Below are 13,384 nucleotides of genomic sequence, written 5' to 3' on the forward strand. Positions count from 1 at the left end.
TTTAAAAGTACATATATAAACTTTACATTCCAGAGTTCCAAGAAGCTTTTTTTCCAATGTTCTGATATATAAAATCAGAGAAGAAAAATACAAGTGAAATCTAAATCTAGTTATCAAGATTTTTTACAGCAGCTGAGAATAAGCAATACCATTTTCATACATAATTCAGAACAAGCAGAAGAGTTAAACCTACAGACACTTATTGGAAAAAAGTATTTCAGTAAACTTGAATCTGAACCTGTGTCTACTTAGTCATAGTCCAACATTAGCAACTAGATTGTGTTATCTTTACTGGTACAAAGAACTGGGAATCAGATTTTAGAATCAGCTCTAATCCTGCCACCAACAACATATTTGCTTTTATTAAACAGCATCGCAACAGTATAACAAAATAACAGAATTGGAAGGGACCTTGGAGGTCTTCCAGTCCAACCCCTGTTCAAGCAGGAAACCCTATACCATTTTAGATCAATTGTTGTCCAATCGCTTTTTAAAAACCTCCAGTGTTAGAGCTTCCATCATTTCTGGAGGCAAGTTGTTCCACTACTGAATTGTTCTGTCAGGAAATTTCTCCTTCGTTCTAGGCTGCTTCTCTCCTTGATTAGTTTCTGTCCATTGCTTTTTGTCCTGCCTTCAGGTAGCCTATCCTATGCCAGTGCATCTGATTTCTGTTTCCTATGTGAAAACCTCTGCATTTGCCTCTCTTAAATCTCATTTTCTTACTTCATTTTTCTAATTTCTCAAGATTACTTGAATTTCATTTTTTCTTTCAGGGCACTAGTTATCCCAATTAATTTTGGATCATCTGCAAATCTGATAAACTTCTCTCGATGACCTCATCCATGTTGTTAATAATTGTCAAAGGGCACAGAATCCAAGACTGAACTTTATGGCTCTGCATTTAATATTTCACATTAGCTTGACAAACAAGCATTTCTTGAATACAATTTTCTACTCGGCTATGTATACATCTGCAATCTAGCACACATTTCACTAGCTTGCTCATCAGAATATCATGGAGAATTCTATCAGATGCTTTGCTTTCATAATCACATTGTTTTGAAGGTGCTTACAGGCTGAGCTCTTTATGATCTGCTCTAAAATCCTTCTGGTTACTGAGGTCAGACTGGCCTTTAGCTCCTGGAATTCTTCTTTCCCCTGCCCTTTTGAAAATGGGGGTTCTCTGGGCATTTGTTCTGTTCTTCACATAACAAAACTTTAGCCAGATCATCAATATAGCACTTACTCATCAGGTGCTGGAGATATAAACTCAAAAACATAGGCAGTTTTAAGCTTAAGCTATTAGGAAAATGAAAATAATGGGTCTGACCTAACTGATAAAATTATTGTTATGACTACAGCAACATAATATTTTTGAACAATCTTGCTATTTATTAATGATCCTGCTGGAGTGCCTTCAGAGTGGATTTTGAGTGCCTCCTACCTGCGAGAGGAAGTTGAGGCCTTGAAGTATAGAGTTGAGCAGGAACCTGATGGGGATTCATGCCATATCTCAGTGGAAGTTGAGATACTCCTTTGCTGTACTCTTTCCTAAAGTAGTCAGAAATTGCTGTATCGTATTGAGCAGTGTGAGTAAAGGCCTACAAAAAGTGTGAGAGAGATGCAGCTGTCATGAAAGTAGTTTAAAAACTATGAAAATATGAAAATTCTCCATGTAACAGGCACATTATATAGGTGGTCATAAGTACACCTTACCTTTAAAGCCAACTGACGCCGAGTTTCCAAACTGGTATCATTATCAGAGAAGCTTTTCATTTCTTTTGCTATATTAGTATAATCTTCAGGATCACAAACAACTGTCACCCGGGCATGATTCTTTGCTGCAGCTCTCAGTAAAGCAACACCTCCTGTGATAAAAATGGAAGCACAGAAAACATCATATTCAGCATTTATTATATAGAACTCACTACCTTTCACATCTATAATTTATAGCTCAAGTACAGATAGTCCTCAACTTCCGACCATGACTGGATCAGAATCTCAGACATTATGGGAAGCAGTTAAGTGACACGTGACCGCTTCACTCAACAACTGCAATCCCGGCTGTCCCAGTTGCAGTATTAACCAATTGCACAGGTTGCTAAGCTGAGCTCCAGGGAGAGAGCCCTCCGCCTGCTCTACCATGTTTGGGAGGGCTGGGTCCTCTCCCCACCCCAATATGCTAGGTCCACTTACCTTTGCCTTTTTCTGCAGGCAAGCCCCATTCTCACAATCTTGGAAGGCTTCTTTTATGAATATGTGTTTTGGATAGGGTACCTTCCAAACTGTCAGGAGAATGATCACATTTGCTAGTGTTCTAAGCCTAGGTAGTCTAGAAAATTAGCAAACACGATCATTCTAAAGGCTAGAAATCCTCCTAGTCTTCAGAATGGTGGTGTTCACTAGCTTTCTAGTCTTTCCATGGGCTAGAAAGCTAGAGAATGTCATCTTTCTGAAGTCTACAAATCTTTGTAGTCTTGAGAACAGCGTTCACTGGAAAGATGGCTAGAAAGCTTCAGAGGGGCTGAACTCTCCTGTGTGTGTGTGGGAGAGAATGCCTTCGCTGTGCTGCAGAAAAGGGACTCAGATTTTCAGGATTCAAGCCCCTTTTCTGCAGCTCAACAGAGGGGTCGAGCAGTTCTACAGCATGTGAGATGTAGCCTCCACCGATGGGTTATCGAAGCCTTCCTGCTCAGTTTAGACTAAGACCAAACTTTGGCCACGCCTCCCTGGGGCGGTCCTTCCCCAGTTTGTTCTTAGTCTCGGCTCAGTAAGGACACAACTTCGCATAGCTCCTCAAATAGATTAATTTGAATCAAGCTAGTTAGATTGGGAAAGTTAGTTGGCAAATTTCATTTGTTATATTTTTCTTTACTCTTATTAGAAAGACTGCAGAAGGTTTTTGGTTTGTTTTATTTCAGCCCTTTAGGGGACTCCCGGCAGGGACGCGCTTCCCTGGGAGCCTCACCTTCGCCGTTTGGCCTCCGTTTCACTCCGCCTTTGGACGCTGCGAAGGGGATTCCCCTGAGCGTTTGGGAGCCTTTTTTGCTTGGCGCTGTGAAGGAGGTTCCCTGAAAGTTAGGGAGTTTTTGGCTCAGCTCGGCCGTTTGGCACTGTGAGGGGGTTTCCCTGAGCGCTCAGAGGCTTTTTCTTCGGCTCGGAAGTTTGGCGCGGTGCTGGGATTTCCCTCATCGCTTGAGAGTTTGTTCTTGGCTCGGTTGTTTGGCACGGAGAGGGGGATTTCCTGAGAACAGGAACGAGCAGTTCGTCGAGCCGGAAGGTTGGGCGAAAGGAATCTCTTCTCCTCGTGGCCACGAGGCTCCGGAGGAGAGCGGAGGGCTGTTTGCCCGTTCAACAAATCGCAAGTTTGTTTGCCTTATTCACGAAGGGAGTGAAGACTGGGTGGCAGAGACCCGTGGGAGCCCTTGACAACCTTGCAGGACCTTAAATATCGCTTCCCTTTACTCCAGCGTCGCCATTTTGGCGGCCACGAGGCCTGTGACCGCCATTTAGTTTTCGTGCTAGGTGTGGTCGCCATTTTGGTGGGGACTTCACACCGGCGGAGATTGGGCCTGCAAAAACAATTTACAGCCTGCTGTGTTGGGCTTTCAAGGGGGTGTTCTACAATTTTTCCTGATCCTTTTAAGGACTGCATTTAGAAGAAAAGGTCCTATTTTTTCTCATCTAATTTGTATTATTCAATAACTTTATTCCTGAAACACTTATTGGGAGAATTTGTTTCACCTGTTCTTATTAGCTCGCGGCGCTGTGCCTGCAGGGCCTGAACAGGCAGTTTTACAAATCTGTCCGGCTATTTGCCATTGTGGTTGTCTTAGGGCGCGGGAAATTTCCCTCCCGGACAACTTGATCTGCGTGTTTACCCCCATTGCAGGGCTTCTCCTATCTGGAAGGTCCGGCACACAATGGCAGATGGTGATTCTCCTCAGACTTCGCAGGGTTCTATTGCCCCCCCCCCGCACAATCCAAACGCAGATCTTCTGATATGGGCGCGGGGGGAAAGAAAAAAGCCAAAACCAAGCATCTATCTGCAGAACCCTCCAAGGCTGCTGAGCGAGAGGCCTCGAGGAGACATCAGGCATTGGAGAAAGAATTCTCCAGAGCACAAAGGCTCAGGTCCAGTGAAACTGAAGTGGTTCCCCCTGCTTCTCTGGGCAGTTCACCTTTTGAGCCTCCACCGGTACCTTCTTATCAAGCCCCTAGGGCTTGGTCTCCTCAAGGGGGAACTGAACAGGCTGGTCTCCCTTCTTCCCTTCCCGGTTCTCCTCTTTTTCCTTCTGGCCATTCAGTCCCGGCTACCTCAATTACCCCACAGTCTGCTGAGGCTTCTACTTCTGGGGTTGCCTCTACAGAGCAAAATTTCTGGGCGCAACAGTTCAACTCCTTTATGCAACAGGCCTTCACCCAATTTATGGCGTCCTCCATGGGTCAGGGACCTTCACAGGCCCCATCCCTCTCTCCTCCAACCTTGCCAGCAGATCGCACTGGAGGTCTCCAGTCTGCAAGCTCTGGTATTTCTGAGGCCTCTTCTCAGCTTGGAGAGGCCGAGTCTGTTGACTTAGACACACCTGACCTACCTATGTCAGAAGATGAAGAGGTGGCTTCTGATCCGACTCCAGCGTCTGGCCTCTTTGATCCTTCTCTTTTTCTATCACTTTTAGCAAAGGCCTGTAGCACGGCCAATTTGGTCGCAGAACAGGAACCTGAACTATCTACATCTACCCCACAAGAGTCAAATCCCTTATTTACGATAAAGGTTGTTGAGGAAAAGCAAATTCCTTGCCCTGCAGTGTTCCGCACCACGGTGGAGAAACAGTGGGCTTCACTGTCCACTTTCACTCAACCCAGCAGCACGGAAAAGAAACTGTTTAATGTTTCCCCTAATTTTTCTTCCCTCCTTGAGGTTCCTACGGTAGATGCCCCATTGACATCTTTATTCTCCACGTCTACAGTTCCGGGTGACATGGCGGAAAACCTCAAGGCGGAGGATAAAAGATTCGAATTTTCTCTCCGCAGAGCTCATCAGGCCTCGTCCTGGGCTATTAAGGCGGCGACCTCCTCATCCTTTTTCGCAAGGACCTCCATCATGTGGCTCCGTGAGTTACAGGCTTTAATTCCCCCAGATCAGGTGCGTGCACAACAGAATCTGGGTAAACTGGTAGCGGCTGCGGAGTATATGTCAGATGCATCCCTCTACTCGGTCAAGTACTCTGCCAAGTCTATTGCTGCCACGGTAGCGTCTCGCAGATTCTTGTGGCTCAAGCAGTGGAGGGCAGATCTCAAATCAAGATGGTGTCTGGCTACAGACACATATAAGGGTAATCAGCTTTTTGGGGCAGTTTTAGAACCGCACCTGGTTGAGGGTAAGGACAAAAGGAAAACATTGGCTCACCCCTCCAAAAAGGCAGATAGGAGACCCCAGCAAGAATTCCGCAGACAGTCTTTTCGGACTGGAACTACCTGGGATTGGCGGCAGCCCTTTTGATCAGGGCAGTCCTGGGATTGGCCCAGAGGTTCCCGATCCTTTTCCCCCAAACAGGATCGACAACAGGGCCGCCAGAGCACAGGAATCAGGGGGCAATATCAGAGCAAGCGTCCCTTCAGGGGAGCTGGGGGACGTTCATTCAGGAGGTCAAAGTGACGCCATTACGGACCCTCCCATAGGTGGTCGCTTGAGTCTCTTCAGCGACGTTTGGGAGGCCACCACCAGTGATTCCTGGGTAAAGGAGACTATAAAACTAGGGCTAGCCCTAGAATTCCATTCCATTCCCCCAGACAGATTCATCCAGTGTCCAATCTCAAAACACGCAAACAGGGCTGGGCTAGTCCCTACAGCCATTTCCCATCTGTTGGATATAAAGGCCATAGAGCCGGTTCCTCGGGAACAAAGGGGAAAGGGGTTTTACTCCGTCCTCTTTGTGGTTCCCAAAACATCGGGAGGTTGGAGAGCGATCTTGGATCTGAAGGGGTTGAACCATTTCATAGCCTACAGGAGGTTCAAAATGCAGTCCCTCAGATCCATCCTGGCCAGTATCAGGAAGGGAGAGTATCTCTCTTCCATAGATCTGACAGAGGCTTATCTTCATGTCCCAATCAGGCCCCATCACCACAGGTTCCTCCGTTTTTTGCCATGCACACAGGCATTATCAGTACAGGGCCCTACCCTTTGGTCTATCTTCGGCCCCTCGTGTTTTCACAAAGCTACTGGCGGTATTAGCAGCCCATCTCAGGCTGATACCGGTAAGAGTACAGTGCTACCTGGATGACATCATTATCCAGTCCAGGTCATTCCGGTCGGCACAGATAGATCTGCAGATCACAATTCAGACTCTTCAGAGGCACGGCTTCTCCGTGAACTTCAAAAAGAGTCACACCACTCCGACCACTCGGATTCTACACTTAGGCGCGGTGATAGATTCAAACCTGTGCAAGGTATATCTATCCCAAGAACGCAAAGGCAGCATCAAATCTCTAGTTCACAAGATTCAGAGAAACAAGGTGGTTCCACTGGTTCAGCTGTCTCAGCTGTTGGGAAAAATGATATCGTATCTGGGCATAGTGCCTTGGGCGCAACTTCACTCCAGACATCTCCAGTGGTTCCTCCTACTTTTCCAGAGGAAGAACATGAGTGCCTCCGTACGGAAAGTGAGAGTTCCTCATCACACTCTAATGTCTCTCCACTGGTGGGTGTCGGCAGCCATACACAGGGGATCACTGTTCAAGGAGCCTCACAGACTCGTCCTGACCACGGACGCCAGCTTGTTCGGCTGGGGCGCGCACATACAGACTCACATGGCACAGGGACAGTGGTCTCAATCCGATCTCGCTCACAATATAAATTGGTTAGAGCTTGGGGCTGTACACCTGGCTCTCTGCCAATTTGCCCACATAATGGCGGGAAGACACGTCCTGGTAATGACGGACAATGTCGCAACCAAAGCTCATGTCAACAGGCAGGGGGGGACCAGGTCTTGGACCCTCATGTAGGAAGCTCTATCCCTGGGCCTGTGGGCAGAACTCAATCTGGCATCCATTTGTGCAGAACACATTTCCGGAGAGGCGAATCGTCAGGCCGATTCTTTGAGCAGGGTATTGATAGACCACTCAGAGTGGCGCCTGGATCCAGCCCTCTTCAGGAGAGTAGTGGAGAGGTTCGGTCAACCTCAGGTGGACTTGTTTGCCTCGTCGGCAAACGCTCAACTGCCCAGATTTTTCACAAGGTTTCCATCACGGGGGGCGGAGGGAACAGATGCGCTCCGCAGTCCTTGGCCCAAGGGGCTCCTGTATGCATTCCCCCCTCTTCCTCTGATTCCGGCCATCATCAGGAAACTTCTTTTGGAACAGGCGGAGTTAATCCTGTTGGTCCCTCACTGGTCAAGGAGACCTTGGTTTGCAGACCTCGTGGATCTGTCGGTCTCTCCGCCATGGAAGATCCCACCGGATCTAGTCTCTCTCAGTCAGGGTCAGCTACAACACCCGGATCCGCAGTGGCTTCAGTTAGCCGCTTGGCACTTGAGCGGGAGAGTTTAGCCAGGCAGTCATATTCCCCGGACGTCATAGCGGTAATTCAAGCCTCCAGACGTCCTTCAACTAACAGAATTTATGATGCCACATGGAGACATTTCTGCGCATGGTGCGCCTCCCGGAGTTTAGATCCGTTGAAGGTCTCCATTCCAATCATCTTGGATTTTCTCTTAGAGGGCCTGAACAAGGGCTTGGCCTATAACACCATACGTAGACAACTTGCTGCCTTGTCCTCGATTCTCACTTGTGAGAATCATGCGCAACTGTCACATCACCCGACAGTCAGGGCATTCCTTAAGGGAGCTGTTCACACTGCTCCTCCCGTGGTACATAGATACCCCACGCGGGACTTACCAAAGGTGTTGCAGGTTCTCACGGGGCCGCCCTTTGAACCTATTAGGTCTTGCTCTTTACACTTTCTTTCTCTTAAAGTTGCCTTTTTGGTTGCCATTACATCGGCAAGGCGTATTTCTGAACTGGCTGCGCTCTCAGTCAGAGGGGACCTCTGTAAATTTCTGGATGACAGGGTGGTCCTTAAGTTGGATCCGTCCTTCATTCCGAAAGTCAATACTTGGTTTCACAGATCTCAGGACCTGGTTCTTCCAAATTTTTGTCCTCGACCATCTCATCGACTGGAAAGGCTGTGGCACACATTGGACGTGCGGAGGGCCATGCATCACTATGTGAACCGCACAGAGCCTTTTTGCAGGACTGAGGCTCTGTTTGTGTCTTTCCATCCTTCTTCCAGGGGTCTGAAGGTATCATCTTCAACCACTGGAAGATGGATCAGGGCATGCATCTCTTATGCATACAAGTCTCAGTCTCTTCCGGTTCCAGCGAACATCACAGCTCATTCCACGCGTAGTGCAGCCACGTCTGCGGCTTATTCTGCCCAGGCTTCAGTGGAAGAGATTTGTCGGGCAGCCACCTGGTCTTCTCCCTCTTCCTTTATAAGGCATTACAAACTTGATCAGTTTGCGGCGGCTGATGCAGCCTTTGGTAGGAGGGTCTTGCAGTGGGTGGTGTCGGCTCATGACTCACAGGCCTAGACTTCCCTCCCATTGGGGGACATTGGGGCTTGGGTATGTCCCATCGGTGGAGGCTACATCTCACATGCTGTAGAATGGGCGTTGTCTTACCTGAACGCCATTTCTCAGCATGTAGATGTAGCCTCCACACCCGCCCTTGTACGTGGGTCTAGGCTGTATTTTTTCAGGAGGAGTGTTGTGTCAGACCATGTTTGCTTCGCCTCGTCAATCAACAAACTGGGGAAGGACCACCCCAGGGAGGCGTGGCCAAAGTTTGGTCTTAGTCTAAACTGAGCAGGAAGGCTTCGATAACCCATCGGTGGAGGCCACATCTACATGCTGAGAAATGGCGTTCAGGTAAGACAACGCCCATTCTCTTGGCAGGTAGCAGTGTCTTGCAACCTTCTCTGCCAGTTTCCTCATTCATTTTCTAGGGAAGCCAGCAGAGAAGTTTGTAAATGGTAATTACATGATCATGGGGCACTTGGCAATCAGTCATAAGTGCAAACAGGTTATCAAACACCAAAAATGTGGCTATGTGATTGTGGAGTGGCTGGTATGACATTTTAAGATGGCCAGAAGTGTTTTACAGACCATAAAGCAACCTCTCTTGAGACTGTTGTAACTTTGAATAGTCCTCAAACACAAAGCTAGGACTACCTGTACTGCAGTCAGCCTCTCGGTAATTCAAAAGACTGCATTACTAGTAGAACCCACACAAATATATCTGCAACCATTTCTGAATTGTCTTCTCAAAATAATGCTAATAACTTTTGTAAAAAGTCTACCATAAATATTTGTTTCATGGTTTCCAGAAGAATCATTTTGTCTGAATTATACTTTCATGGGTATCAAGGAATTCTGCCTTCCTCTCATAAGAGCGAGCAACATTTCAAAAGCAAACCATGCCAACGCCAGAGCATCCTGACTAAGATGCAGCTATGGTCGTCATAGATGTCCCAGGAAGAGTGACAAAAGAGAAAGAAAGCCAACAGCTAAGCTACGACACTGGAACTGTGTCAAGCCATTAGAGACATACCATCTGGTCTGTGAGGACCGGGCATTTTATAGAAGATTGAAAAAGAATACAAGCCTGACAGGGCCAATTGATCCATGGGTGAGTCGAGGAAACAGGACAAAGAACTATAAAGATGTGTTTGAATCCCTTTCTGTCAAACTGAAGCACAAGGAAGGAAAGTTGTGACTGCCTCCTTTCTCTAAGGAAGAAAAAATGTGTTAAAAGTTTTCTCCTGCCTCTCACTAAAATGTCCATCAATGTTTGTGCAATACTATAAAATCATGCTTAAATGTTCTTTCATTAAATTTCTGATTTGCAAAAAATGTGCACATATAATGGAGGGAGGGAGGGAAAATTACCTGCCCATTAACTTCCACTTGTAGTCTATGCACATATACCAATCACAAGCTGACTATCTCAGTGGAACTGAGGCCTAAACATGTCAATAAGAGGAAAATGAAGAGAGGAAAGAATACTGTTGGAACACAAATATCACTCATTGATATCTGAACCATGTTATTATGGGACCTGTGTAAACTGCGTTATTATACAGGAAACATACAAATGAATACTTAGTCTCAGAAAACTCAGACTTTGGAAAGAAGACTTCAGACAAAGCCAATTCTGTCAATGTAAGCAACTATTTCAAAAAGTACCCCTTTAAAATCAAATCAATCTCACAAAATCTGATCCAATGAAAACAGTGATTCATGACATTTGATATCAAGTAATCTGCCTCAATCAAAACTCTTCACAGGCATTTTAATGCTATTAAATGCAAATCACAGTAATGCATATATTTATTTCTTTATTCAATATATCTCCATACTACAATAACTTACCAAGCAAACAAGGGTGCACTAACTGCAGTTTGTCAAAGCAAACTGGTAAGAAAATTCCTGAAGGTATCTTCCTCTAATTTAACTGCATGCACTTGGCTAACCTGATAAGGGAACAAGAACAAACAAAATCCTTCTACTAGTGGAACCTGAACTAACAACTGTGAAGATATGGGAATCTGTCGTCATGCCTACAGTGCTTGTGGCACAGATCTGTTCCTGCATGAAACAATTTGGCATACATTTGTAGCATGTGCAAGCTTGTAGAAGTTACTGAAAAAGTCAAAGGAATGACTCTTTCAACTGATGAGGGAGGATTTACCAGATCAAAGAAAGAAGAAAACAATTCTCTCTGATACCCAAGCAAAGGATTAAAAGTGTAAACCAAAATTGAGATATAAACAATATTTTGCACCACTGGAGTTCATATTGTTGTTGCAATACTTTACTATCAGCATATATTTGAAAAAGATACAAAATAGTAATGATTCTAATTTCCATAACATACTTTGGAAGACAAACTGCAATACAGTGAGGGAAAAAATTATTTGATCCCTTGCTGATTTTGTACATTTGCCCACTGACAAAGAAATGATCAGTTTATAATTTTAATGGTAAGTTTATTTTAACAGTGAGAGACAGAAAAACAACAAAAAAATCCAGAAAAATGCATTTCAAAAAAGTTATAAATTGATCTGCATTTTAATGAGTGAAGCAAGCATTTGACCCCTTCGCAAAACATGACAGTACTTGGTGGCAAAACCCTTGTTGGCAATCACAGAGGTCAGACGTTTCTTGTAGTTGGCCACCAGGTTTGCACATATCTCAGGAGAGATTTTGTCCCACTCCTCTTTGCAGATCCTCTCCAAGTCATTAAGGTTTCGAGACTGATGTTTGGCAGCTCGAACCTTCAGCTTCCTCCACAGATTTTCTATGGGATTAAGGTCTGGAGACTGGCTAGGCCACTCCAGGGCCTTAATATGCTTCTTCTTGAGCCATTCCTTTGTTGCCTTGGCCGTGTGTTTTGGGTCATTGCCATACTGGAATACCCATCCATGACCCATTTTCAATGGCCTGGCTGAGGGAAGGAGGTTCTCACCCAAGAACCCAGACCAAGTGAGATTGATAGTTATTTTGTGTTTCTTCCATTTGCAAATAATTGCACCAACTGTTGTCACAATAGAATAGAATAGAATAGAATAGAATAGAATAGAATAGAATAGAATAGAATAGAATAGAATAGAATAGAATAGAATAGAATAGAATAGGCCCAGCAAGGCGAGGGCTGGGCGAGGAGAGGAGAAGGGAGGCCCGACAAGGCAAGGAAGGTGAGGGGACGTGAGACCCAGCAAGTCGAGGGACAAGCGTTGGGAGGAGAGGGCCGAGCAGTTAGAATAGAACAGAATAGAATAGATCTGGAAGGGACCTTGAAGGTCTTCTAATCCAGCCCCCTGCTCAAGCAGGAGAACCTATACAATCTCAGACAAGTGACTGTCTAGTCTCTTTTTAAAAATCTCCAGTGATGGAGCACCCACAATTTCTGAAAGCAAGCTGTTCCACTGGTTAATTGTCCTCACTGTCAGGAAGTTTCTCCTTAATTCCAGGTTACTTCTCTCTTTGATCAGTTTCCAACCATTGTTTCTTGTCCTGCCCCTCTGGTGCTTTGGTCAATAACATGACCCCTCTTCTTTGTGGCAGCCTCTCAAGTACTGGAATACTGCTATCATGTCTCTCCTATTTCTTTTTTTCTTTAGACTAGCCAAACCCAAGTCCTGCAGCCATTCTTCATATGTTTTAGTCTCCAGGCCTTTGATCATCTTAGTTGCTCTTCTCTGAATTTTTTCCAAACTCTCAACATCTTTTTTTGTGGTATGGTAGTCAAAATTGGCTACAGTATTCCAATTGTGGTCTTACTACGGTTTTATAAAGCGGTACTAATACCTCGCGTGATCTTAATTCTACGGCTCTGTTTATACAACCCAGGAGTGTTAAGGAGTGTCAGCACGGCATGGTGAATGCCAAGATCTGAATTTCCCTTCCTTTGCACATAACATTCCAGGCATTTCCCCTCCCCTATTTTGGGATCATGATTCACATCTTCCAATTAACTTGGAGGGCAAAGATTCACTTCCGTTCCCTTTCGCAGGCTTTTCTCTCCTCCCTCATTCTCATCTGAATTAACTCTAAAAGTACCAGACAGTTCTGCATATTTTATCAAAGCAAGAATATTCAATATTAGCAGCGTTGACATCCGGCCTCCCTTACAAAAAGGACAGATTCTGTAATGTAAACAAAAGCATATGTTAATGACTAGTTTTCGGTTTGTTGGGGTATTTCGCATGAAACCTTTTGACGAGCCTGTCAGCTTTCACCTCACTGGATTTCACCCAGGTGGCTTCAGACAACGGGTATCCCTTCCATTGTACTGCAATTTCCCTTTAAAAATTCTAGAGTCAAGAATACGTTTCACTTCATAGTGGGTCTGTCCCGCAACTACGAGGGGCCCAGGTGCCTTCTTCGGGGGAGGTCTTAAAGTGGAGCCCCAATAAGGAAAGTTGTTCGACGTTACCTTCTGACCCACTTAAGAGGGATTTTCAGATCCCTCAAAATCAAGATGCCACTGGCCTAACTACTAGGAATGATACCCCTTTCCGGGGTTCTTAAAACCAGGGTTAAAGAACGACCCGTTAAACTCCGCATTTATAAATCAACTGTTTATTTGGAAAAGGGGTTGAACCTTACAACTTTGGAGAGCCCTCTTCCTATCAACCTGCTTTTTATAGGTTTCAAAAGTCTTTTTTAAAGCAGTTTTTGTGTTTCTCCAAACTTCTTCCCACCCCCCCACCCATTGGTCAAGTGTCTGGGAAGCGGAGGGCACCTCAGGGTATTCAGGTATTGGGCTGAACTCTCTTCCTGTGGCCACTCTGAAAGGCGTGTAGCCAGTGCTGCTGTGCACA

The 13,384-nt window shown here is 45.5% G+C and overlaps 1 protein-coding gene across 1 annotated transcript in view; it reads right to left on the minus strand.

Annotated features, from left to right (window-relative positions):
* ATIC (5-aminoimidazole-4-carboxamide ribonucleotide formyltransferase/IMP cyclohydrolase) overlaps positions 1–13,384 on the minus strand; it is a 67,198-nt gene that overhangs the window by 26,990 nt on the left and 26,824 nt on the right. Inside the window, exons 6-7 of the mRNA XM_015821654.1 lie at positions 1,717–1,868; positions 1,445–1,601 (exon numbers count right to left, since the gene is read on the minus strand). Coding sequence (XP_015677140.1) covers positions 1,445–1,601; positions 1,717–1,868 — 309 coding nt within the window. The remainder of the gene's footprint in view (positions 1–1,444; positions 1,602–1,716; positions 1,869–13,384) is intronic.

The sequence above is a fragment of the Protobothrops mucrosquamatus genome, unplaced genomic scaffold (genome assembly GCF_001527695.2).
Source record: "Protobothrops mucrosquamatus isolate PMUCROS unplaced genomic scaffold, P.Mucros_1.0 scaffold1377, whole genome shotgun sequence".
Taxonomy (NCBI): Eukaryota; Metazoa; Chordata; class Lepidosauria; order Squamata; family Viperidae; genus Protobothrops; species Protobothrops mucrosquamatus.